This window comes from Eriocheir sinensis, chromosome 15, assembly GCF_024679095.1.
Source record: "Eriocheir sinensis breed Jianghai 21 chromosome 15, ASM2467909v1, whole genome shotgun sequence".
In the NCBI taxonomy this organism is placed as follows: domain Eukaryota; kingdom Metazoa; phylum Arthropoda; class Malacostraca; order Decapoda; family Varunidae; genus Eriocheir; species Eriocheir sinensis.
The window spans coordinates 16,922,452-16,950,069 of record NC_066523.1 but is presented as its reverse complement, the minus strand read 5'-3'; the positions used below and the strand labels follow the sequence as shown (position 1 = coordinate 16,950,069).

Genomic DNA, 27,618 nt, shown 5'->3' with positions numbered 1-27,618 from the left:
AATGGGACTGGTGGATAGGGGAAGGATTGGTAATGGGACTGGTTGATAGAGGAAGGATTCGTAATGGGACTGGTGGATAGGGGAAGGGTTGGTAATGGGACTGGTGGATAGGGGAAGAATTGGTAATGGGACTGGTGGATAGGGGAAGGATTGGTAATGGGACTGGTGGATAGGGGAAGGATTGGTAATGGGACTGGTGGATAGGGGAAGGATTGGTAATGGGACAGGTGGATAAGGGAAGGATTGGTAATGGGACTGGTGGATAAAGGAAGGGTTGGTAATGGGACAGGTGGATAGGGGAAGGATTGGTAATGGGACTGGTGGATAGGGGAAGGGTTGGTAATGGGACTGGTGGATAGGGGAAGGATTGGTAATGGGACTGGTGGATAAGGGAAGGATTGGTAATGGGACTGGTGGATAGGGGAAGGATTGGTAATGGGACTGGTGGATAGGGGAAGGGTTGGTAATGGGACAGGTGGATTGGGGAAGGATTGGTAATGGGACTGGTGGATAGGGGAAGGGTTGGTAACGAGACTGGTGGATAGGGGAAGGATTGGTAATGGGACAGGTGGATAGGGGAAGGATTGGTAATGGGACTGGTGGATAGGGGAAGGGTTGGTAATGGGACTGGTGGATAGGGGAAGGGTTGGTAATGGGACTGGTGGATAGGGGAAGGATTGGTAATGGGACTGGTGGATTGGGGAAGGGTTGGTAATGGGACTGGTGGATAGGGGAAGGGTTGGTAATGGGACTGGTGGATAGCGGAAGGATTGGTAATGGGACTGGTGGATAGGGGAAGGGTTGGTAATGGGACTGGTGGATAGGGGAAGGATTGGTAATGGGACTGGTGAATAGGGGAAGGGTTGGTAATGGGACTGGTGGATAGGGGAAGGGGTGGTAATGGGACTGGTGGATATGGGAAGTATTGGTAATGGTAATGGTGGATAGTGGAAGGTTGGTAATGGGACTGGTGGATAGGGAAGGGTTGGTAATGGGACTGGTGGATAGCGAAGGAAGGTTTGGTAATGGGACTGGTGTATTGGGAAGGGTTGGTAATGGGACTGGTGGATAGGGGAAGGGTTGGTAATGGGACTGGTGGATACGGAAGGATTGGTAATGGGACTGGTGGATCTGGTAAGGGTTGGTAATGGGACTGGTGGATAGGGGAGGGGTTGGTAATGGGACTGGTGGATAGGGGAAGGATTGGTAATGGGACTGGTGGATAGGGGAAGGGTTGGTAATGGGACTGGTGGATAGGGGAAGGGTTGGTAATGGGACTGGTGGATAGGGGAAGGATTGGTAATGTTACTGGTGGATAGGGGAAGGGTTGGTAATGGGACAGGTGGACAGGGGAAGGGTTGGTAATGGGACTGGTGGATAGCGGAAGGATTGGTAATGGGACTGGTGGATAGGGGAAGGGTTGGTAATGGGACTGGTGGATAAGGGAAGGATTGGTAATGGGACAGGTGGATAGGGGAAGGGTTGGTAATGCGACTGGTGGATAGGGGAAGGATTGGTAACGGGACAGGTGGATAGGGGAAGGATTGGTAATGGGACTGGTGGATTGGGGAAGGGTTGGTAATGGGACAGGTGGATAGGGAAGGGTTGGTAATGGGACAGGTGGATAGGGAAGGATTGGTAATGGGACTGGTGGATAGGGGAAGGATTGGTAATGGGACTGGTGGATAGGGTGAGGATTGGTAATGGGACTGGTGGATATGGGAAGGGTTGGTAATGGGACAGGTGTATAGGGAAGGTTGGTAATGGGACAGGTGGATAGGGGAAGGAGTGGTAATGGGACAGGTGGATAGAGGAAGGATTGGTAATGGGACTGGTGGATAGGGGAAGGATTGGTAATGGGACTGGTTGATAGGGGAAGGGTTGGTAATGGGACTGGTGGATATGGGAAGGTTTGGTAATGGGACTGGTGTATAGGGGAAGGATTGGTAATGGGACTGGTGGATAAGGGAAGGGTTGGTAATGGGACTGGTGGATAAGGGAAGGATTGGTAATGGGACTGGTGTATAGGGGAAGGATTGGTAATGGGACTGGTGGATAGGGGAAGGATTGGTAATGGGACAGGTGGATAGGGGAAGGATTGGTAATGGGACTGGTGGATAAGGGAAGGGTTGGCAATGGGACAGGTGGATAGGGGAAGGATTGGTAATGGGACTGGTGGATAGGGGAAGGGTTGGTAATGGGACTGGTGGATAGGGGAAGGATTGGTAATGGGACTGGTGGATAGGGGAAGGGTTGGTAATGGGACTGGTGGATAGGGGAAGGTGGTGGAGTCGTAAATATGAGGAAACGTGTGTGTGTGTGTGTGTGTGTGTGTGTGTGTGTGTGTGTGCGCGTGTAGGTTAGTCTTGCCTCTCAGCCCTTCACTCTGTCCTTTACTAAGATTTATACTTAATGTTCTTTTACTCCTATGATCTTCTGTATTGCTTCGTCCTTTTCCTATTTCTCTCATTGCTATTACTTTGATTCTCTCGTTCTCGGAGTCTCAGGTGTTTGAAAGTGGCTGAAGGGGCTGTTTATAGTGACCGACCTCCTTCCTCGGTACCTGATGCGTCTCACATAATAATACTAAAAGAGGAGGAAAAGGATGAAAAAGGGTGAGAAGGAAGTGGAAGATGAGGAGGAACTTGGAGAATAATATTGGTGGAAGTGAAATATAGGAACAAAAGGAGAAGGAAGAGAAAGTAGAGGATGATGAAGAGGGGAAGGAGGAAAGGAGATGAAGGAGGAAGAGGGAATGAGGAAGAGGAGGAGGAGGAGGAGGAAACGGTGAAAAAAAAAGTAGAACAGAGGGAGAAGAACGGAGAGAAGAGGAAGATAAAGAGGAGAGAAGGAGGAAAGGAGATGGAGAAGGAGGAAGAGAGAATGAGGAAAAGGAGGAAACGATGAAAAAAAAAAATATATCAAATAAGAAAACGAACAAGGAAGAAGTGAATAAGATATTATGTAACCTTTTTTTACCCTCCTCCTCCCCTTCCATCACAACACACTCTTCTTCCTCCTCCTCCTACCCCTCCTCCTGTTCCACCCCCTCCACTCCAAAACCTCCTCCTTCAAACCCTAGTCATCCACTCCCTCTTCCTCTTCTTCCTCCTCCTCCTCCTACTCTTCCACCTGTTCCACTCCCTCCACTCCAAAACCTCCTCCTCATGCACTCCTTCTTCCACCACCTCCTCCTCCTCTTCCTCTTCTTCGTTTTCTCTTCTTCCTCCTCCTCCTCCTCATCCTCCTGTTCCATACCGCCCAGTCCGAAAACTCTCCATCTCCTCCTCCTCCTCCTCGTTTTCTCTAGTTCCACACAGTTGGCTTTGAAACGGGAAATCCCTGGGACGCGGCTCTCATTAAATATAACACAAAACCAATAATTACCCATAACAGGGCGATTATACCGATATCGGGCATGCTCGGCCTAGGCGGATGAGGGGAGAATGGACGCGAGCAATACATCGTGCGAGGGAACGGGAAAGAGGAGGAGGAGGAGGAGGAGGAGGGGAAGGAGAAAGTGGTAGAGAAGCTGAAAAGATGGACTAAAACGAATACAAAATAGGAGAAGAGGAAAGGAAGAGGAGAAAGTGGAGATAGATTAAGAGAATGAGATAGGAAAATACAGAAGATATGGGAAGTGAAGAAAGGAAGACAAGGAGGAAAAAGAGGAATGTGAGAGAAACAGGGAAGAGGGGAAAAGAGGAAGGGAAGAGGAGAAGGAGGAGGAGGAAACATGGAAACATGGAAATGCAGGCAACAGAAAGCCTATTGGCTCATTACGAGGTCGCCCGCTTTAATCTCCTCGACCGCCACTTGGGGCTTGGTGAGCAGATGAAAGCACCTCGATATTGGGGAGCAGATGGAAGCCCCTCGTTATTCAGTTTACTCCCGACGCAGCGAAATGACGGTCGATTCTATATTTGAAGGAGTTGATGGTATTCGCATTTACTACTTCTGAGGGAAGATTGTTCCAGTGGCGGATGACTCGGTTTGAAAAGAAACTCCTTCCAATGTCTGTGTTGCATCGACTCGTCTGAATGGGTAAACCGTTATTTCTAGTTCTTGAGTTGGTTTGCAGTTCAAAGAATTTGGAGTAATCGACGTTGTTGAACTTTTTTAGATACTTGAAGACTTGAATCATATCCCCTTGTAGGCGTCTTTTCTCCAATGTAAAGAGATTGAGTCGCTTGAGTCGTTCCTCGTACGGTTGAGCCCTGAAGGTTGGAATCATCTTTGTGTCGCGTCGTTGAATCCTTTCCAGTAAAGCAATGTCCTTTCTGTAATTGGGAGACCAGAACTGCACTGCATACTCGAGGTGCAGTCTTACCATGGAATTATACAAGGATAGCATCACGTCTGGTGTTTTACACTCGAAGTTCCTCGCTATGAACCCGAGCATAATGTTGGCCTTGTTGTATGCTTTTTTACAGTGATTCGCGTGTTTCAGGTCACTGCTGATAGTGACTCCAAGATCCTTTTCCTCCTGCATCACTTGCAGAGGTCTCCCATTCATGATGTATGTGTGGTTACTATTTTGGGACCCAATGTGCATGACTGCATTTGTCAACATTAAAAGACATTTGCTATTTTTCCGACCATTCGATAATGTGATGAAATGTTTGGTGATAGTTGGGGATTTTTTCACCTGGATTGGTGATTTGGCACCTGTCAAAGAGGGTAACTGTTGGATATAAATCAAGGGCTTTGATACTTTCATGCGTTTTCCTTTGCAAACAACGAAAAGAAAAATGAAGAGATAGATTCCAAAAAGGTTATCAAGTGTGCTGGTGTTTTTGTTCATGAGCTGGAGCAAATCTAAACATTGATGAGTATTGAACAACCAAAATGACTCGGATTCAGAGTAATATGGGTATTGTGATTTCAGTGACCTCAATATGCTCACCTTTATGTACTGCAGCTGGCTACTTATAACACTCAAGACTGATGAAATAAGATGTCCAAGAAAGTTCCTTCCAGCCTAGAGAAGTAAGAAGGCAGAGGGAGGAGAGATGCATCAGGCTGGTCCACTGGAGGCAAATCAAGTTAGTTACTGTAGTATTTTAGTTTTATCTGATTCTCCAAGACGATTTATTGCCGTACTTCCTTGAGTAGTTTTCCTGTGTCTAGCTTCCTTCTGGGTCATTTCTGCTTGCTTAACAACAAACTTACTGGAAGATTCTTTCTAACACTCATACACTCCATAAAGCAAAATCACCTTGGCACTATTTTTCCATTTACTTTTTATGACTCATGTTCCACACCTCGTCGTAAATCTCTATTTATACCAAAAGAGTAGAGCAGACTCTATTAATGCTTTTTTACAAACTATGTAACTCACCACTCAAGAAGGAATTTTGCATGGACTCTTCTACATAGTTACACCAGGAGCTTGACTTGACAAGACCCCCCCTGGTAAGAACTAAGTGTGAAAGTTCATCCAAAATAATGTCCTCTTGAATAGCAACTCATGAGTCGTCTCGCTGTAAATACTAATTTCTTTTGGTGAAAACACACTCTTGCCTGTCAGTCCTGTCACATTTATCATATCTTAGCCTGTCAACTGCACACACCATAAATTAATCTCAGCATATTTTTTACTAATATTTACACCAAAAAGCTTTTGGCATTTTCCCATCAGTTGTTCACTGTTTACCTGCTACTCCACCATACATAGAAAATCTTGAGACAATATTGCATTAACATGTTTCTTTATTCAGTACTTATACTTAACAAAACCCAAAATTAATACAGGTTTTCATTCAACTAATTTCTTGAACACAAATTCGTGTTAACCAAAGTACGTAAGAAAATGTAGAAATTATAATCATTGCGACCCTTAAATGAGATAACACATTTAAATAATTAATAATGTCCTGGGGGATAAAGTCAAGTCATTATTACAATGATAAAATGAGATATTGTAAATTCAAGTGCATAGAATCATATTGGTGCTGGTGGGTGTTGTGACTCCCTAAATAGCCTAGAGCAGCACAGCTTCCCTGGAACTGAACATGGCATTACATGACTCTGCCTTTCCTATTAGGGTTTCCTTTCAGTAGCTTAGTTTTGGCAGGAACATAAGGATCAGAGTCTGGCTTTTTTCTTTTTTGCTTTACCTTCCCTTTGTTTTTTGCAAGCTTCTCTGCATTAGACTTTTTGACTAGTGGATTCTGATCCCCTGAAGCATCAAGGAGAATCATGCTGCTGAAGTCTATATTTTCATCAACTGCAGGTATTGTTTGGAGATTCTCAGATGCCTTATTTGGCTTTGTAGTGCTGGCTTGCAATTTAAGTAGCTCCTGCTGATTTTGCATGGTGCCAAAGCTCAAAAAATCATCATCTAAGTTTGACTCATTCATCTGTAGCTCTTTCATGCCTGGAATGAAAGCACGCCTACCCTTAATGTTGCTTCGTTTCAGATGACAGGAACTAATGTCCACTTCAGTGGGTTGATCTGAAGGCTTTGGCCTCTCCTTTTCCTCCGTATCAGTGTCAGGAACTTCTCCACAATCTTCTTCATCTTCACTACTGTCTCCATCGCACTCCTCAACACTAAGAGCTTCACACACTTTTGTATACAGTTGATAGAAAAGGTTTGACTCATCCTTGACAGAAGGTTTCAGCCCAAGTGCCATGCATGTGTGGGGTAGTGCTAGAGTCTCTTTGTCCCGCAGTACCTTCTCAAGATCAGTCAGGGGAACCAGTGGAATGCATTTCTTGGCACAGCCAGGCAGGAAGGCTTTGGTGACAAAATTGGGCTTTACGTTTTTCTCCAGCAAGATGGCAGCAACACGGTCTTGTTCCATGGCCCTCATTACAGAATTGTAACCAAATATCATATGAGACAAAGCTTCCTCCCTTTTCTTGTTCATCTTGATGCTGTCTGGATCCAAATTTTCCAGGAATTGTTTGTAATGTTCCTTTAAAAATGCTTTCCTTTCATCTCCTTTGTATTTTCCCACCTCTTTCCATGGAGGTTTGGAGTAGAGCTGCTTTAACCCTGAGCAACTCTTCCGCAGCAAAGCAGCAACTTCTTCCTCATCTTCAGGAGTAAGCTTTGGCCATTCCAGTGCAAATGGACTCTCAAGGTAATTCTTAATGATGTTTTTCTTTGGTTTTTGAACTCCCTTGATGGTCTGCTTCTGTTCGCTCTTAGTCAGTATCCTTACAGGCTTCACCTCGGAGGTCATGATGATCAATTAGTACAACAGTAAACAAAACTTAATAAGCAAATTGCATGACATCAAAATAATTCTACATGATTAAAATTTGTCTTTAGATCTACAAATCACACACTGCTATTGACTATAGGAATGGTGCATGGGAGATTATTGATGATACTAAGACGTTCAGTCTCTCGGTACATCTATAAGGCCAAAGAAAGCAAGCATTGTCGATGTATAGTGGGGCAAGTAGATGAACGATGAATAGGTGATGAGTCCAACAATGGAGAAGAAGAATATGTTCATGGCCATTTTCTCCCTTGGCTCCAGCATGTATATGGCTGTGTTGAGCTCATACTGGCGGAAGTAGTGAGCGAAGGTATCACGAATCTTCTGCAACATTGTGATGGCTTTAAATAAATCCTCAGATTATGAAAAGTTGGTGATAAAGCAGCGTAGTCCTGAAACAAACAAAAGTGCGGTTATAACAAGCACTGATAATGTAAGGCCAGGCACTTTAGTACTTTTCACTCTTTGGGCTTATCATCTGCTGGAGGGTCTTCTATTTTAGGTATTTCAATCTTCAGCTTTTTCAGGGCATTTTTGACGCACTGTTGGTACTGCTTGTAGATGGGTTCACAACTGGTGTCGTCTGTCTGCCCGCTTAGGAACTTCTCGCTGTACCACTGGTTGAAGCAAGAATCATAAAGAATCTTTAGTTCTTGGCAATCCCTGCTCACACTGTTCATGAAGGTTCTGTAGTCTGGGGCCCTGAAAGATTGAAGAGCTCCCTTATGGATGTCAATTAACTTTGCCTTGTGTTCTTAATTAAATCTTCCAGTGGAGGTGTTTGTTCTACTCTTCCAGTGAGGCCAGGTGATTGTCTATCTTGCTTTGTTCTTCCACTGGAGGCCTCCGTTGCTAAACTGTGTTACAAGGAGGTACAGAGAAGCTCCAAGTTCGCCAAGAATCGCCCCAATGCTGCAGGTAAGAGGCCACACCTGGAAGTAGATAGTAGCAGGATAATATTTATAGTTTACACAACCATTTTCTTTTTATCTTTATGCTGATAATGCCAAGTTTTACAGCCCCCATAATTTAGTTGTATCAGTGATCTTAAAAACTCTCGGTCCTGAAAACTAAATCTGGCAAGTAATTCTGAGCCTCTTTTTGAGGGGTTTAGTTTACAGAAGAGGAAAATAATACATGGCAAGTAATTCTCTGCCTCTCTGTGCTCCCATAAATGAAGAAGTTTGGTAACATAAGTGGCTGAAAATTAATTGCCAAATCATGCTTTCAAGGCCAAGAGCTTTTATGATCAGTGATATGACTTAACAGTAAAAGTAGTGTGATATGTATCCATTTAACTGTTCAGTATTTTCCCTGCATTACTATATGTGATGGTGCCAAGGGGTGAGCAGACCATTTGGTGTGATGGAGAAGGTAATTTTTCAAAGATGATATACACATCATGACCGGAAAAGGGAACCGACAGGACTGCAACAATTATTGTGGTATTACACTTTTCAGTGGCTCGGGCAAGGTGCTTGCTCATCTGTTGCTGATATGAATTTGATCTCATCTGCTAAACTTTTAAGTACCTAAGCAATTGGGTTTCACACCTGATAAATCAACAACTGACTGGATCCTAGCACTTTGCATCCTTGTGGATCACTGACTTTGGCTGCTTGCAGTCAATGTCAATATCAAGAGGGCATTTGGTTCAGTGCATCATGAGGCACTCTAGGACGTTCTGCAGATCTGTGGGACTCCTGCAAGGATTACTGACCTAGCCTCTGTCAAAACTCGTCAGTATTCCATAAGGACATGAGGTGCTAGGATCCGGTCAGCTGTTGACAAACTGAGTGTGAACCCAGATTGCTCAGGTCTCTGATACTTTGAGATCAAAATTGCATCGGCAGCAAATGAGCAAGCACCTTGCCCGACACAGTGAGCAATGTAATACCACAGTAACTGTTGCAGTCCTGTCGGTTCCCTTTCCCTTTCCAGATATGGGCAACCAACCCCCTTTCCCAGTAAGGAGGAACGGCACCATACGGCAGACAGCAATGAAAGTAATCCACAGATCATGGCTTCACCCCCAGTTTTCAGCATCTCTGCACTGATATTACTGTTTGCATTTACCGTTTACTGTTGATGAGGTTTCAGGCCCCGCTCAACTGCTAGTGCAGCACTCTGTGAGGGCCGTCAGCAATTACAATGTTAGCCTCAATAATAATCCTCGATGCATTACTCTCAAACGTTGTAGTGAGTGAGTGAGTCTTAATTGCTTTCATGAATAGTATCACAAATATTCACTGGTTCAGTTTTCATGTCTGATATTTTCATTATATTATCACAACTAAATATCCAACGACCTCCAAAAACCTCAGTTGCCTTTCCACCCTTCAACTTCCTCAGCCTCTCTCACCTCCATAAGAGCTCAATCCTGCTAAATCAAATGCTTTGATTTCATCTGGTCCTCTGTCTACCCTGACTTCTAACAATTTTTGTCTCTTCACTAATAAACTATGAAGCTCTAGCTCTATTCCTCTCTCTCCATCCCTCTTAGTGTACTTATTAGCATTCACTCTGAAGCAGGTGTTTTAAAGTAGAACCTCAATATTCATACAGCATCTATAACATTTTACAAAATTTAACCATTTGCTCAGTCCTCTTCTCTTTTTTATAGAATATTTATTGAAGAGCCCACAACATACAACAACTTCAAGAAGCAAGAGTGACAAGAGAACATCCAGCTCCTTGGCTATCCATCACTTCTCAAATAAAGGATTTCTTATATAAGTAATGTTACAAGATATTTTTTTGTAATGTGTTCTTCCCCAAGTGTCTGAAAGATTAATCAATAAATATGCTGGTGGGGACACTCGCCTTGTTTGATGTAAACAAACATGCTTCCAGTATTTCTCTGGAGCCTTATTTAGGTATTTATGATAGTACAGTTTCTGCCAATTAAGCAATTTTTTACCTAACCCCTTCACTACGGATGGGTGAAAACGGCATCCCGCCCCGCATCTGGGATAGCCGTGTGCGCCAAATTTCGAATGTCACTTCTGATTATAACAAGTTTTCAGCCATAAACTCAACATAATCATCATGTATTATATATATAAACATGCAAAATTAAATGATGTACAAAAAGAAATATAAATTATTTGGTAATTTGGAGATGTATCCATAAATATACAGAGAAATTTGCGTTATTCGTAAATGACGTGTGTCTGCTGAATTTTATTTCCTTATATTAGTTGTGATAAAGAAATAGATTCGTGAAGAAAAGTATAAAGGGAAGGGAAGAGCACAGACGTAAGTAAGGTCATGGAAAATATCCTACAGATTCACCAGCAATACGCACATATTACGGAGTAAATGGCTGAAAGGCCGTGGGTTTGTGTGTGTCAATAATCAGGTCAGATTTACATCAGTGTGTGTGTGTGTGTGTGTGTGTGTGTGTGTGAGAGGGGTCATAAGATTGACACACACACACACACACACACTTTCAGCCTTTGATGTAAATCTGACCTGATTACTGACTGATACTTTTTGGGAGATGTTGAAATTGATAAATCCTGCTTTTCTCATGAAAAAAAAAAAAAAACTTTAGTGCATGATGTGCTGGTCAAAAATTTCGTAACACTAACAATACTAAGTGGACTTAAATTTTCTGTTAAAGTAAATGCCTTTGGTAGAAGCTTGCTGGATTACAGTCTTCTAACAAGTTTAAAATTAAAATTAAGGCCATTTGAAAAGAATCTGCAAAAGTTTAATCCAACTGAACTGAATTATATGTGGCTTACTAGTATTGCAACTAATGGTAGAACATGTCTTCTTATGAATTTTATGAGCAGATATTAGGCTACCAATCACATTCAGTTTGCCATCAACTTCTACATGTTGAAAGGAACAAGTAAACAAGTCACAGAAACTGAATTCAAGGTAACTAATGCAGGTTATTTTTCATTTTCTTGATAAGAGGCAAAAGTTTGTCATTGTGCTTTGTTGGCAGCAGAGTTCACTGACAACTTAAGCCTCTACTTCCTAATAATGAATACAGAGTACCAGGAATACCTTTTGAATTATCTACAAACAAATGTCAGTTTTACCTGCCAAGGCCGGTCCCAGTCGAGGGGTATCGGGAAGGCTCCTGCCCAGGCTGCCACCAGCACAGCAAAGGTCTTCACTTCACTCTCACTCTCAGTGTTTTGTCTAAAATGAAATACTTATTAGCCTCAAGGAATAGCCAGACTCACACAATACTGGCTACTATTGAATTTTGATTTGATGAAATCTGGTTCTCTTGACAGTTACTTGGCTTATCATTATTGTTATTATTATTAGAAGACATAATAAAGGAAGAGAGGGAGGAGTGTGGACACTGCAGACACTATAGGCTGCCTGTCCAGCAGCCCCGAAACCCATGAGACGCTTGGAAAGAGAAAATGAAAGTGAAGGCGATGAGTGAGGAGAGGCTGAGAAAGTACAGAAGCTACAGAAATGGAAGGGCTGAGGGGTAGGGTGATAAACATCTTAATACAAAGAAACATACCACTCTAAGACACGATACATTAAAATTTTGAGCTAGTAATGGAAGGAAAATTGGGTTAACTTGGGTAAAAGTACGAACATTAATGGTGAACAAATGATATGAGAGCAACAGTCATACAATCATACAAACAAAATAGTTGGAAGACATTATTGTATTCGCTATAAAAGAAAGGCAATGCAAATGATCTGAGTTTACAAATAGTTCATGAATGATTCAGTGTGGTGAGTGGACTGTACTGGGAGGATTAGAAGGTATCTTTAATCTCAATCCTGCAGTCATACTCTCTCTTCACAAGCTCATCTTCATCCATTCTTATCAAATGTCCCATCCATCTTAAGAGTACCAAATTTCACCCATTCAACCACTCTGCAAACCACAATCCACTCCCTTCTCTGTAACATCCATATCAGAACTCTCATGCACCTCTTCATTACACATTTCATCCCTTCTTGACACCACATGCACCTTTTATATGGGTCAATTTCACTCTATGTATATGTGATTACTGTGCTGAACTCCATGTTCATGTATCTGATGCACACAACAAAATTGTGAGGATAATTTTGTATCTTATACTCTTCACTACCCCCATCCTCACACTTCTTCCTTTCATACCTATCCAATATACCTTTTATCTGTCTGTCATTCATAACTATACACAGGGCCCGAATTTACAATTAATCTTAATCTTTAACTTAAAAGTTCCACTGAATCTCAAGTTTAACTTATAGCTGAGCTTAAATGAAAAAATAAGTTCAACTTCACTCAGCAGCTGATCCAGTATGAAAATTTGTCCTGGCAAAAGATGTATTTTTTAAATTGCAGAATTGCGACACTTCAGTGATTGAATATGTAGTAATACTACTTTATCAATGTTATATGATGATATACTTCAGAAATATGGGCATAATAAGGTAGTATTTATAAAATAAAGGTTACATTTATCATCCGCGCAAGGTGATATTCTTTTTATTAAAACTTGAATGTAAACACGGACACGCGTTCCTGTTCGTCTTCCTCATTCTTGCATCACCCACCCTCTGACGAAGTAATCATGGAAAATATTGCCGCTTTCACTTCTCCCAAGAGGAAAAGGGGAGTGAATTGGAGAGACTGCCACACTCTACACATAGTAGAGGGAAGGGAGTCAATAGATACCGTCTGCAAGGGTAGCCACTGTCCCCTAATAGATGACATGAATCCGGTGGTATACGATAATCCTCAAACATGCGTTTGAGGCCACTCTCATGCCAAATACGAGCATCATGAGTGGACCCAGGCCAATTAGCTACAGCATTAAGAATATTATATTTGGCATCAAACACTAATTGTATGTTTATGCTATGGAAATTCTTCCTGTTGACATAGTCTGCTTCATATTCCCTGGGGGTATCCTGACATGCGTGCAGTCTATTACACCAACAATGCCAGGGAAGTTTGCAACTTGCACAAATTCTTGTTGTTTCTCTCGGATTTCAGGGACGGTGCGAGGAAATCGAATGAATTGGACAAGTATGGCTGGATGTGTAAGTGCCTTGAGGGTATCGGTGATCGCTTTGCTTACTGACGACTGTGATGGACCAAGATTATCACTGTTACACATCTGCATTTTCCCCGTTGCTAAGTAACGCAGTGTAATAATTACTTTCATTTCGGGTGTCAATGCAAAACTCCTTGAAGTAGGGCTTTCCAGGGCCCCTCTCACCAAATCCGTTACGAACAGTACTCCTGCACGATCCAGTCTGTAGCGTTTCAATAGTTCTGCGTCACTCAAAGTATTCAGAACGTCTCTTCGCTCTTGAAAAAGTCTTCTCTAGGCGCTGACGGGCTTGTTGACGTTCGGCCATCTTGGCGACTGAAGTTCGACTTAGGCTCCTTAAGACGGGTTTGGGCCCGCCTAAAATATCCCGTCAGCTAAGATCAACTTATGAGGGATAAGATGAAGAATAAAGTTAAACTCGCCCTAAAGTCAAGCTTAGCGGTTTAAGATTAATTGTAAATTCGGGCCCAGGGATATAAGAAGACAGTCTGCACATGCAAATTCCTGAGTGGGGGTTATTCACCCTCTATCCTTCCCATTCATAAATACATCTAACCTCCATTTGAAGCTTTCCATTGTTTGCCTCAACTACATAGGTATTTGTTCAGTTTGTTCCACTCATTTGCCACCCTGCTCTTGAGCCAGTTCTAGTCTATTTCCTTCCTGAACTTAAATTTCTCTAACTTACATCCACTGCTGAGTGTTCTTACATCAGTTTTAAGTAAAAGTACTTCATCTAAATTACCCTTATTAATCCCTTTGATCCAGTTAAAATCCTCACTTAAATCCCCATGCAAGCTATGTCTTTCCAAAGAATGCAAGTTTTTCTCCTTCATTTTTTCAATGTTTATTAAGTTTCAAAGTCCTTGGATTACTTTAATAACTTTTCTCTGTATTGCCTCGAGGGAATACATATCCTTTCTATAATAGGGGCACCAAAACCGAACATAATCCAATCATAATCACTGCTCTCCTTTACCTCTCCCTCCATGCCCCCATATTTAATAAAACTGTTCCTTAGTACTTAAATTCAAGAATTTCCATCTTCTGTTCTCCCACCCAGGTCTCACACTATGTCTTTGTCCAAATTCTGTATGGCTTTACAGAATCAATGGTCTGCTCTTTCTGTCAACCTTGTCCTAAGCCTCCTCCAGGTCCATGAAAGCAGTAAACAGCTTTCTATCCTTCTGTAGGTGCTTTTCAACAATCATTGTCAGTGCAAAGATCTGGTTGACACATTCCCTCCTTTTTGTAAAGCCTTCTTGCTCATCATCTACAATTTTATAATTTAATTTTTTATGATTGTATTATTTAAAACCCTTCCCCACACCCTTTCTGGCACAGTGAGCAAGATACTTTAATACATATCTACAGCAGCCACTTTACAACTACATCTCCATATTTCAGCATTTCTGCTACAATACCATCAATACCAGGGAATTTTCCTACTTTCAACATTATTATTACCTGAATAAAAGGACAATTTTTTTGTTGGAAACATGCACTTAATGCAACAGATTTCTCTCACTTATGAATTTCACACCAACCACAATGACTTCCAGTTCTGTAATATATCTACTTTTTATTTTCCCTCAGATCCTCCTTACCCTCTCCTCTCTACATATGACAAAGATGGAATAGCTTTTAGGCTTCCTCATGCCTTGGTGATCAGTACATATAGAGGGAAAATTTCTAATCTACATACCTTTCCAGGAGACTTATAAAGGCAGAGCGTCCAAGGAAAATGAGAGGTCTGATGAATGCTAAACTTGCCACCAGAAGACTCAGGGTAAAAGTTGCCTCAAAATTCCTGAAAATACAGGATCATTTAGACCACAGGCTGACCCTCCAGTTTCTTTAATGTATTTGTATTTCAGCATTTATTAAACTGTGTCATCCAGATTTTTTACCTACCATTAATCATTGAAAAAAGGTAAGTTTCTGTACTTCAGACTTCATCCAAATAATATTTTTACACTATGATACCCTGTCTTCAAGAATTCAAACCATTTTTCTTATTTACTGCATTTGAGAGTTTTAACCCTATCAATACATGACACAGACGTCGGTGTCACAGTATGGAAAGGGTTAAGAGGAAATGGAAGAGGATTAACCCTCTTCCATTTCCTCTTAACCCTTTCCATACTGTGACGCTGACGTCTATGTCACCGTATTGAAAGGGTTAAGGACTTGTGATTTTTGAACCAGTGAACTTCCAACGTAGTTTATTGCAGCCAAGGAGACGGTTCAAGTCCAAAAGAGAAACTGGATCTATCTATCCCATGTTTACCCATGAAAGGGATGAAAGAATAAAGATGCTGACTGTATTTTGCAAAAGGAATTTGGCCAGCATCAGGGTAAGCTGGAGTAAAGTCTTTTGTAGCTAGGCTGTGGGAAGAGTGGAAGCATGAATTTACTAAGTTCAAAAGAGCAATTAGCTTGAAACTATCAATAAAAGATAGAGAGCAAAGCAACACTGCATCAGAAGTTAAGAAGTAAAGGCAATCTGTAAGAGGAGGGTAGCTCAAGAGGTGGCTCTATCTGTTCAAAAGAATTCTGTGGGTGGAGCCCCCCCAAACACATACACATATGGAATGCATACTCCTTAGGAGGGTGGACAAGGCCCTTGTATTTAGCATCTGGGAGCAGGAAAAGAACTGGTGGGGACAATACACAAGTTGGCTTCAAAGAAGATAAATAAGCAATAGGTGAGATATGTAGTTTATGAATGAGATTTTGAGATAAGGATACACCAAGAAGTTTTATTGTAGAAAGGGACATCTATGTTATCAAAGAATAAGAGACAAAGTTGTGTTAAGTTATCAGGCAAAGAAATTAGTTTTTTTGAGGCACTGAAGAACACTAAAGTTCTGTCTGCCCCAGTTGGATATAATAGCACGGTTCTTTAGCATTCAGAATTAATAAGTTGTTTAGATCATAAAAAAGTTTATCTACTATAAACTTCAACAAATTCAAGACAAAAGTACACTTCCATAAACTTACTCTATCACATAAGCTCCAAAGAGCACAGCAACCACATGTGTCAGAAGCACAGAACAGATACTCTGACCCACCACTGAGAGGATTTCAACAATCTGAAAATAATATTCAAAGCTTAGCTGAGTGACAAAAGTCAGGTTAGAGTACAAATGTTAATGAGTTAATGAATATTAACACTGTTGGAAATAAAATAATTATGTCTAATAAATAATAATTCAATGATACAAGGCCATATCAGTAAGTGACCTGGGGGAAGGGTAGGTCAGCTTCAGAGGGATATGCATTAGTGTTGTGTCCACACAAGATAATTCAATTCCTATGAAGGTATTAATTAATGTAGCTGTGAAATGCCATATCCCCAAAATTCAACCATTATTAGGACAAGATTCTTTATAAAATATTTCCTATATTATCACCTGTGGGACAATATTATTCAGGTAATCCTCTTCTTAGCAATCTTGAAACAGAGAAAACCTGACCAAATTTCAGTTTCATAAAAGTTGGGTAAAGTTGGGGGTATATGCTATAGCTGCATGTGGCTTCAGTGATCATTTCCACCACATTGGCCCTTGAGCTTGTGGTGGGAAGAGCCCATTATCCCAGGACAGGGCCAGTGTGAGATCTGGGTTAACACAGTTTACCTTCCTCAGGGTTCACGGAAGCTTTACCCTTTGTTTACAATTTTGGTGTTGGTTCCCACATCACTGTGTGTAAAGCACTTATTTTAAGGCTAAAAGTTGAAATAACCAAACCTTCAGAAATAATGCCCATCTAATATCAAATTAAATTATACCAGATAAACTAGAAAACAAAATAAAGCCATGAACAAAATATCCAGGAGACGAAGCATCTCATGTTGCAGTACGGGGCTGTTCACAAGGTGGTTAGACCCGTGTACATTCGGCACTTAGTGGTCACATATAGCTACCACAAATAAATGGAAACTTTAAAACCTACGAGCAATAGATAAAATACATTCTTCCCGACCAGCAGGTACCGTGTTTGAACATTTGGCTTTAAACAAAAACTTGTATTCCGGAATCCTGAAATGGAAAAAATCACCTCTTTGACAATTCTCCCAGCAGCCGTGTATGACACAGCATGTATAGCCAATAGTATGGCCTATTCTGGAGTAACACTCAAGAAATCATCGCCAGCATGATTACCACAATAAACACCATGGGGATTATTGAAAAGAGGGAAGCCTACTAAGTACTAATTACAAGACACTGACTATTACTTTTGGGCAAAATGTGATCCTTTAATTATGGATAGTTTTATTCTCCAAAAATCACTAAATGATTGACTTTTCAATGTCTGGGGTGCACTTGCTGCCATCCCGCTCCCACCTGTCGTTACAGGCCAGCATAAAGGACCATCCCCACCGCCACCCCGTGCTGCATATTTCCACCGGCCCACTCTGCATGTTGAATAAATTCAAACTAAGCTAACCTAACTTAACATAACCTACTTAACCTCTTCACTACGAGCTGTCAAATCGCGCGCCCTTCCCATATCCGAGTACTATACCCGAGAAGAAATAAAACACACACTGGCTGAAATGACCATGACGCAGTATACGCGTCACTCGGATATGCTACGAGAGACGAAATGACGCGTATACTGCGTCATCGGATGCAAGGGGTTAATGAGGAGGCTTTGCTACCTTCGACCCCCTCAACCCTTTCAAAATGTGCCGCAGACGTCGGCGTCACAGTATGGAGAGGGTTAAGAGAATATTGAAGAGGATTAATCCTCTTTTAAACCTCTTAATCCTCTTAAGAGGAAATGGAAGAGGATTAATGAGGTTTAAAAGAGGATTAAGAGGTTTAGAAGAGGATTAATCCTCTTCCATTTCCTCTTAACCCTTTCCATACTGTGACGCCGACGTCTGCGTCACCGTATTGAAAGGGTTAACAGGGGGGCTTCACTCTCCTAGACCCCCTTTATATTTTCAGCCAATTTTTACATTGTCACCCGTGGGACACTGTTGGACGAAATTATTATTTTCTGGTAGTTTTCGGTGTGCAATGAAATAATCTGCTAACTCTTTCTGTCGCAAACCATTAAATCACTAATAAAATGAGACTTTTCAAAGCCTGTTGAACACCCGCTGCTGCAGCTTCAAAATATCTCGCAGAGATGTTCAGTTTGCTTATTGTTTCTATATTTCACTCAACGCACTGCTCTCAAAGATCATAAGTGGACAAATTAGAACAAAACTAGGCAAATTAATGTTTTCCTGCTGTGTATTCCCCCAGCGCCCATGCATGGCGGACAGCACAGTGACTTATTTCTGCGAGGAGGTATTTCTTGCAACACCGTCCTGTATAGCGGACCACCACCGCCATGTCCCATCCTGCGCTGCGTATTTCCATCAGCCCACCGAAAGTCTTTTAACTATCAAAACCTAACTTGGTAAAGATTCGTATTAGGTCCGTGCCAGTATCTCATGATCTACTTTATGAAACATCACTATCTCTTCATATATCTTTTCTACAAACCTTCAACAGTCATGGAAACGCTTTAAAAATCCAATACAAGGACTTTTTTTTACTCTTGAAAATAGGGGATAATGTTTACGAAAGCACGTCACCTCCTCTAGTGACGCTGCAGCCGCCACAGCCGCAAAATAGCTCGCAGAGGGCTTAGGGTCGAGGGGGGCTCCCCCCCCCCCGACCCCCCCCTCATGTATATGTGACTTATTTCAGCGAGGAGGTATTTCTCACAACACCGGCTGCAGAGTCGCCGAGGCCAGCAAAGGAGGCGACGCGCTTTCGTAAACATTATCCCATATTTTCAAGAGTAAAAAAAAAGTCCTTGAATTGGATTTTCAAAGTGTTTCCATGACTGTTGAAGGTTTGTAGAAAAGATATATGAAGAGATACTAATGTTTCATAAGGTAGGTAATGAGATACTGGCACGGACCTAAAACGAATCTTAACCCCTAACTTTATGTAACCCAGCTAATGGGGGGCTTCGCCCCCCCTTCTATTTGCGACGGAAACTCTCTTCCTTCCCTCTCACAACACTACCATGGTGGGCAAGACTACCGTATATATTTACGAAAAAAAATTACCGATATATCTCAGGAACAAGTGCTTTGCAATGGAAATGAATATGGCAGTGTGTTCTAAGGGCACTAAATCCTTCATAGTGCACCAAGGTGTTCGTGGTTATGAGTCGGGTGAATCTAAAATAATACCCTATTTTCCAGAGGTCATCATTACTGCACTTTTTTTTGCCTAGGTATGGGTAAAGTTGTTATCTTCTCAGCAGCAGCAATTCACGTGATTGATTGATAGTGATTATCAAAAAAATAAAATAAAGTGAGTATGAGTAAAGCTAGCTCAAGCAAAACTTACACACGCGTAAACTGATAAATTACGCATAAAAGAGCATAAGAACATAGGGAGACTGCAAGAGGCCGAGTGGCCTACACAGGGCAGCTCCAGAATCCACCCCCGCACACACCCTCTGCGTCCCAAACGTACACAGGGAGTAGGCTAGACCTCCTTCACCATTACCCAGCCCCGTGCCTCACCCTGGCCTGCCTCTTGGTCCTTCCCTTGGAGGCGTCGGGCAGGGCGGCGGGGGCGGAGGCGTAGCGGCACACGCCCTCCAGCGCCACCACCAGCAGGCTGTACACTCGCAGGGCGTGCAGGCAGGCGGTGAGCTCGTACCCGGAGTGCACGAGGGACCACAGCACACCCACGCCGAGCACGACACACAGCACGTTCCTGAGCACCAACACGTGTGAGGGATTCGCCTGGCTCCTCCTGGCCTCCAACATGGCCGGTGCGGCAGAGCAAGGGTAAACAACCACACGCCAGGGACAACGGACTCACTTTATTTCATATGCAGAGTGAAGGAGGTAGTTCTTAGATTCAACTGAGGTAGAATAATCAAGGAATAAAAATAAACTTTCATTTCTATCTATTAAGGTTTAATATGGCATGAAACACAGGCTGGACAAATGACTCTGTGCACTCCCGCCTCGCTGAAGGCAGCCCTGGAACCAGTGGAGGCCCACCTCAGCTGTGCTAATAACAAGCGGAATAAACCAAAAATGACTAATGACGATAAAATTAATAAATCAACGACCTAGAATTTTCAAAATTAGACATGTCTCCCTACTGGGTGCTAATATAAGGTCCCTTATCTCAAACGGCTCCTTATCTTAATCATTGAATGTCGGATGTAGCAATACGGCAAATACCTGTGCCCGTGACTCAAAGATGAAGGAATGTTATTCTGAGGAATGAAGATCATTCCCTTAGTTAATGAGTATCGGATTCAACAAGTGATCATGGTTTAACAGGACCTGTCTCATCACTTTCGTCATCCAGCTATTTCCTATTTTTCGGTCAGTCAGTCTGTAGATGACTATTGCAGCAAGTCATGATAAAGCAGTTAACTTTGTTATCCAAGTATGGCAAAGCTATGGATACATTACATGCCATGAACAGACTGTGTTGATAATGTTAACTGCATGTCAAATGCCTCAAATTTTGATTTTCTTTAGATATGAATATTGTGAACACTCGGAGATACTCTTGACTAATTTACTGTACATTACTGCACATCACTAAGTACTTACTGAAAATGTTCTTTCAACATAGATTTCCTACTTAGGATGGTGGAATAAATATGCAATTATCAAAGTAACATTTATTAGCTTTGATAATTATTTTGTAAAAAAAAAAATCCAAATAATCATAGGTAAAGTTTACTGAGGGTTTTCAACATACTAGACATGTTCAGCAACAAAATAAGGTGATGAAACTTTTGCAAATATCATAAAGCAGTCCCTGCTTGTTCCGAAGGAGTAGCACACCCTTCTAGTCCTGTCGACACTTGAGTGTCCGCGTGGTCACCTTGTCCGCCTCTCTGAAAAGTGTTTGAGAGTAAAGTTAGTGAGAGGGAATAAGTAAACCAAGGATATCTGCCTCATACATTGCATAGAAATATAAGGAAACACATTAACAAGAAGATGTGCAATATTACAGTGACTATTCACTACAGTTGACTTGCATTCCCTTCCTACACACAAAAGGTACAAGACTGGTGGGTAGACAACTTACATGATGTGAACCACAGCCCCCCAGCCTGAGAGGGCATCACGGTCAAATGCATTGACGAGTGACTGACTGATGCACTCAAACAGGTCCTCAGGTTCCATGTCCTCCTGCCAGGTTGTCTCACACATACCTGAAGAGAAGATTTTATTATATTGAAGAGGAACAACTTTAAGATCTACTTAATAAATTAATATGAAGGCAAAGACAGTAAAAGAAACTGGTGTCCGAAAGATGAATGATCCAACAGAGAATCTAATACTCACATTACTTTTTGAGTAGGTAAAGAAAGGCTTGCACTATATATATATTAAGGATTCAGTAACAGTTGTAATGATGTAAAATTCTTTTATAGCAATGGCCATACCGTAAAGTGACTCTGAGCATGTTCCAGACACTACAAAGTCCGCAGGTTCACAGCCGCAGCCAATGAGATCGAGGGCGCAGATGTATGGCTCCTTGGTGGTGGGGTCCAGCCCAGCAATGACTGGCTCCACGAAGTATGGCCCAAATCTCCTCTCGTACAGGAGGTTCTGCACCATTGCCATCAGGGTATGGGGCTTCAGCCTCCGGCCCTCGCTGTAAGGATAAAATAGATACGATCGTTTATTTTTTGCTCATTTCTAGCAAAAAACTTGTGAATGGAAGGGACAAGTCATTAGTAGATTACAAGTTCAAATAGCATGTCAAGAGGTAGGTTTACAATAAAAAGGTAAAAATGTTCGGGAAAAAAAAGGGGGGGGGGGAGTGTAAGAGAGGTATCTATGAAAATGGTGACAGATGGCTATCATAATGGCATATCAGATGTCCCATAACATGTAGCCATCTCTCCACCTGCAGTACTGAGCCTTACCTATGCATCTGCACTCAGTACAAGTTTCACTTACAAAAAATCATCATCATCATCATTTCGTTTAACGTCCGTTTTCGGTCTTCCTGAGCGGTTGGACGCTTTATGGCTTTTCTCTATTCTACTCTGTCTTCTGCCCGATGCTCATCCAATCCCATCAATGCCAAGTCTTCCTGTATACACCTTCTCCACATTTTCCTAGGTCTTCCAACTGGTCTCCTTCCTTCTACCTCCAATCTCTCCAAAACTCCCAGCACTGTATCCTCCCCTGCTCTCCTCACACGTCTGCTCTTTAGAGAGATGCTACGATTCACGAGTAGACTAGTCACCTCCCTCCACTTTAATCACGCTTCTGCCACTCTCGCTCTCACTGTCTTCTCCACTCCTGCCTAACAGTCCAGAACATCTCCCAAATAACAGTAATGCTCTAACTCATCCAGATTTCCTCCATTCACCTCTAGTTTCTTGTCCTTGCTGTCTCCTTACGCAAGCTGGGCAAATAAAATTCAGCACTCCTCTTACATTTCTGAGGCCTGAGCATCTAAGGTGGCACCACCGCCTGCAACATGTGCACAAGACTGAATTTACAACTACTCCCTTCCCACAGCATCCACATGGATATTTTCCTAATTCAATCTTTTCTCTTGATTCTTCTCCAGTCACCATGTGCTTTGTTTTTTCCATATTAATTTTCAAACCTCCCTCCTCCATTCCTTCCTTCCATTTATTAAACTTTTCTTTCACTTCTTCTGCTGTCTCTGCATTTACTACCAAGTCATCTGCATACAGCAGCTCCCATGGTGCCTTTCCTCTTGTTTCCTTTGTTTTCTCCTCCATTACTGTTATAAACAAGAGTGGGATAAGGGCAGATCCCTGGTGAACCCCCACTCCAATTTTGAATTCATCTGATGTTCCCACCCCTGTTTTCATTCTCAATTTTGTACCTTCATATAGTCCCATCACCGATTCAACCGATCTTCCTGGTACTCTTTGCCTTCTCAATGCCCATCTTAACATAGGCGGATCCAGGGGGGGGGCCACGGGGCCATGGCCCCCCCCAAACGCTCTGAGAGTATGTTTTGGCCCCCCCCAAAGAAATTCGTTACAGATACTGTCAGCCTCCCTCAATCATATACATATCATGTAGAACTCGATAGTCGATACTGCATCGCTCTACTACATAAAACAAAATCCAATTCTATGGCCTCAATGCACAAGCGAATCGGAATTAAGCGCTGAGAAGGAAGGCCTCTTCGGCCAATCAACGATTAGGGAAAATACCAAGGTTGAGCTTCAGCAAGGTCGATGAACAGTTGGCCCCCCCCAAAACTCAAGGCTGGATCCGCCCTTGCATCTTATAATTTCCCTTGGTACTCTGTCAAATGCCTTCTCTAGATCTACAAAAACATGATACAATCTCCTTCTCTTCTCCATAAACCTTTCCTGAGGCTCTCTCGTAGTTTACATTGCTTCAGTTGTTGATCTCCCAGGGCAAAAGCCAAACTGACATTTATCAATTCTTCTCCTCAGCCTCTTCTCCAGGAAAGACAATAAAGTATTATTGCAAAGCAAAGAAATGTGACTATGTACATAACTATGTTCTGTAATTTACACTATCTACGAATTATGAAAATAAGACAGTCAGAAAAGTTTAGTCCAAAAATATGTCAGCTACATGCATATTTATTCTTTCTATAACAAGTTGAACAAAAGCTCTATAACTCACCGCATCTCATACATCTTGATGCGAAATTGAAGCCTCTGGAAGACAGTCTGTGTGTCTGTGGCCAGCCCAGGCAGGCCAATGTAGAGGTGAGGGCCAAGTTCAAACACTCTCTGGAATAATAAACAAAACAATTATCTCAGTGCACCTTTTCCACTTACTACTGAATTATGAGATATATTTGCACAAATACCGTCCTCTGGAGGTAACATGGAAGGGCTGGACACCTGAATAATTTAAGTGCTCTTCCTCCACTCTTTAATTACCATATTTGGCGGTTTATAAGATGCACTTTTATTCCCAAAAAACTTCCCAGAAAATCACCCTGCATCTTATAAGGTCAAGGTTCAGCTTTGGGTTACTGTCTAGTGAAGTTTTAGTGCTTCAGTGGCACTTAAATTAACCGCAAACATCTCCACAGATGTAAACAAAGTAGCAAATCACTTCTACACCAGCCACAGCAACTCTTTTCTAAAGTGACATTGTATACAAGAAGTATTTATCACTATTTCTAAAGTAACATTGTATAACAGTAATATTTACCACTACTTCATATAAAATAACATCAGTCAGGAAGAAAATTAAGTGACGACACTTAACCATGACTGTACCTAAAGAAACTAGCAGACGGCTGTACACCAAATATGACAACACACGCAAGACACACTTTCTTTTGTTATAAAAGTGTACAAAATATTTCAACTAAGAATATGATGGAGAGAATAAAGTAAATTTATTATCACACTTCCTGATGTTTTAAAAATGTACTAAAATATTACAAAAACTAGAATTATGATGCAGAATAATAATAAAAAATATGATGTACAAACTTTATACCTGTTACCACTCTGACAATGTCACTGTCTACACCATGTTTGTTTACATCTCAAAGTAGTACTCTCGCATCTCTAAGAAGGACCAGTTCAGGTAGGTCCCAGCAAATATTAAGGGTTTTAAATGTTAAATATTGGGATTTAATAAAGATCTGAATACATACGGTATGAAACTGAAAAATGACCTGATAGAGGGGAGGGCCATGAATGTCAGGCGAAAAATCACATGACACTCGTAGATTAAACCTGCTTATTATATTTTTTTCTATTGCCTGCCCAAATTGGGGGGGTGCATCTTATAAGCCGTCAAATACGGTAATATGATGTGAACTGATCCTGGATGTTGGAGGCAACAGACTGGTGGCAGGGCAGGTATGACAAATTAATCTGTATGTGGTGGCTGCTTCAAAAATTATTTGCCCCCTTACAAAATGACAGAAAACAAAGTTACTGTAACAAAACTTGGAAGGATGCATGCTACTGATAACTGTTACATCTGTTACTGTTACATTTTCAACGTTACAAGATGTTCCGAGGTAGCAATGACTTTTTCAGCTGCGTGTGTTTGTGGCCCTTTGTTGGCATTACCAAATCGACAGAATACAAAGTGAATAATAACTGTAAAGGATGGTTGAAGACTAACTATAAGTGGCATATATTCAACAGTTTCTATTGTTTCATATCATGCCATGTTTTTGAGTATACCACTGATCTTGGGTGCCTGTTTGTATGGCTCTCTGTTGGCACTACAACTACTTATATGCATAAAGTCACTGCACCTCAAAGTCAGTTGAGATGGTCTGGGCCTGGACACCAAAGCGAAGGTCACAGGCAATGGCCACACAGTTCTTGCCCTTCATGGCCACCACACAGCCACCATTGTAGTTTAGGATACTCTGCAAAACAAATTTTTCTCTTAGTGCTGTATGTGATAATCTGGAAACCATGTATAAAAAAACTAGGTTGCCAAATTGTAATGACTGTCAGCTAATTTGACAGGGAGATCATATAATATGATTAGGTATCAAGTTAATAATAAACTGAATGAATACAAATACACACTATTTTCTAACAGAACATCACTTTAAAACTACAAAAAGTATCCCATCACTCCTAAAGTAATGACCTATGAGCAACTGATTAGCTATTCAAATCTCTGAAACAAGTAATTTAGAAAGGAAAATGATTTGTGTTAAAATTGACTAGAAAAATTTGTCAACCACTGGACAGTTTGGTAAATTTCCGGTCTTTCCCCAACTTCACTCTGAGCTGCCAGTTTTTGCCAGTCATCACAGCTGCACACTGCCAATATACATGATGAAATGAAATATAATTAAGTATCAAAATTCATAAAATCAAAACTAACACTTCATAAGAGGGAGGACTTTATCCCCCCCCCTTACATTTTAACAAATGGAATAAAATCACAGAAATGAGTAATCTATGACAGAAACAGTACGATTAAGGCACATATAGCCTTTAAAATATGTGTCTTGACTTATCAAGCAATACGACTTTGTAAACCTGGATATAAGAAATTTACTGAAGGACTTTCATCTGGACACTGCTATGTCACTGAGACAGTGATGAACAGCAGACTCTATGATCCGTGAGTCAATCTGGAACTGGACGTCAGAACATCCGAGAAGAGTTCCCCACAGCTATATAATGAGTTACCCGAGGATGTTAAGAACAGTGGCAATCTGACAACCTCCAAAAAAGCACTTAAGACTCACTAAACCTTATGACGTTACAAACATGAGGATCAAGGACAACTTTCAATGTTAACATCATTGTAATATTGCTGACGGCCCTGCGAAGCGCTGTGCTGGCAGCGGAGTGGAACCTGAAACCTCATCAACGGTAAATGATAAACACTGAGATCTATCAGAAAATAAAGTGTTGATCACTTGAGTGAAGGCGATGAAAGACTGAAGCACTACTGTGATGGATGTAATTGTGGAGTAAAACCATTCAAGTAAACAACATTCATGACTCTTGGGATAAGTAAGATATATATGGAAATAGGAACAGAACAATACGAGCATGACTCGTGTTGTAAAATACAACTACCAGGTAAACACACACACACACACACACACACACACACTTGTATGATACCCAAATATGCACTTTAGAGCTTCTGATTGGCTTAAGAAAAACTAAAATTCTAATGTAACGTATGCAAATTCCACTTCTCCTAAAATACTGGAAGAAAAAAGTAAAAATGCCCTCAGAATACAATCAACAAGGACGAAAAATCACCCTGAAGTAAACAGCGTAACAATGGCGATTCGCGACCTTCTAACACAACACATGGCAGTCAAAGGGTTCATAAACGATGATGGAATATCTTCACCTACACCACAAAGGCAGTAAATGGCTCAAATCAGCGTAAATAGGCAAAATAAAAGGCCGGGCCACCCACCATCCTGCCGCCCCGCTGCCGAAACGCTCCGTCACAACACTGGCCTTACATCCCCCTTGCGTTATCGCTCTAAACGAGGTGCAAATTCTCTTTATATATAAAAATCTAGCATATATAAAGCTTAATATTAAACGTTCAATGTATTTTTTTGTATTTTGTTCTCAGCGGTTTACTGTTGTAACCTCCGTAGAGCTTTAAAATAGCCACATTGTGACCCGGACATAAACACCTTCCCGCTGCACCAAACCTCGACTTTCTAATTCGGTTACTTACATGAATATTCAAAATTGCAGCTTTTAAGGACAATTCCTCCACTAAATAATCTGTGGATACTGTTTATCTACATCCTGCATAAAGCTGAACACATTTATCACTATAGGCCTACATAGCGAAATAGCGAGGTGATGGGATTTGTGTGTTTACCTAGTTGTAT

The 27,618-nt window shown here is 41.5% G+C and overlaps 3 protein-coding genes across 4 annotated transcripts; all 3 read right to left on the bottom strand.

Moving 5' to 3' along the window:
- Positions 1 to 5,694: 5,694 nt before the first annotated feature.
- Positions 5,695 to 7,696, bottom strand: LOC126998975 (uncharacterized). The gene has a single exon (XM_050861273.1). The coding sequence runs from the start codon at positions 7,191 to 7,193 to the stop codon at positions 6,021 to 6,023; it is 1,173 nt and encodes a 390-aa protein (XP_050717230.1). The 5' UTR covers positions 7,194 to 7,696; the 3' UTR covers positions 5,695 to 6,020.
- Positions 7,697 to 7,904: 208 nt separating this feature from the next.
- Positions 7,905 to 20,116, bottom strand: LOC126998976 (phosphatidylinositol-glycan biosynthesis class F protein-like). Of its 2 annotated transcripts, XM_050861275.1 has the most exons (5): positions 19,818 to 20,114; positions 16,277 to 16,368; positions 14,979 to 15,083; positions 11,291 to 11,393; positions 7,905 to 8,167 (listed from the first exon to the last, which is right to left on the bottom strand). In XM_050861275.1, exons 1-5 carry the CDS (start codon positions 20,064 to 20,066, stop codon positions 8,051 to 8,053), a joined length of 666 nt encoding a protein of 221 aa, XP_050717232.1. In that variant the 5' UTR covers positions 20,067 to 20,114; the 3' UTR covers positions 7,905 to 8,050. The 2 variants fall into 2 exon arrangements, with proteins under 2 accessions (XP_050717232.1, XP_050717233.1); XM_050861276.1 differs by lacking the exon at positions 14,979 to 15,083 and having other exon boundaries at positions 19,818 to 20,116.
- An 813-nt stretch (positions 20,117 to 20,929) lies between these two features.
- LOC126998977 (proteasome subunit beta type-3-like) lies at positions 20,930 to 27,332 on the bottom strand. The gene is made up of 6 exons (XM_050861277.1): positions 27,186 to 27,332; positions 25,537 to 25,653; positions 23,928 to 24,037; positions 21,719 to 21,930; positions 21,358 to 21,484; positions 20,930 to 21,163 (listed from the first exon to the last, which is right to left on the bottom strand). Exons 1-6 carry the CDS (start codon positions 27,186 to 27,188, stop codon positions 21,115 to 21,117), a joined length of 618 nt encoding a protein of 205 aa, XP_050717234.1. The 5' UTR covers positions 27,189 to 27,332; the 3' UTR covers positions 20,930 to 21,114.
- Positions 27,333 to 27,618: the final 286 nt, after the last annotated feature.

Coding starts and splice junctions, on each gene's coding strand:
- LOC126998975 (XM_050861273.1), bottom strand. CDS start 7,193: ATGACCTCCGAGGTGAAGCCTGTAAGGATACTGACTAAGAGCGAACAG.
- LOC126998977 (XM_050861277.1), bottom strand. Junction 24,038..25,536: donor CCATCTCAACTGACTTTGAG/GTGCAGTGACTT, acceptor TTATTATTCCAG/AGAGTGTTTGAACTTGGCCC. Junction 21,164..21,357: donor GGGGCTGTGGTTCACATCAT/GTAAGTTGTCTA, acceptor AACACTTTTCAG/AGAGGCGGACAAGGTGACCA.
- LOC126998976 (XM_050861275.1), bottom strand. CDS start 20,066: ATGTTGGAGGCCAGGAGGAGCCAGGCGAATCCCTCACACGTGTTGGTG. Junction 11,394..14,978: donor TTTATAAGTCTCCTGGAAAG/GTATGTAGATTA, acceptor ATTTCATTTTAG/ACAAAACACTGAGAGTGAGA. Junction 8,168..11,290: donor ACTGGGACCGGCCTTGGCAG/GTAAAACTGACA, acceptor ATCTACTTCCAG/GTGTGGCCTCTTACCTGCAG.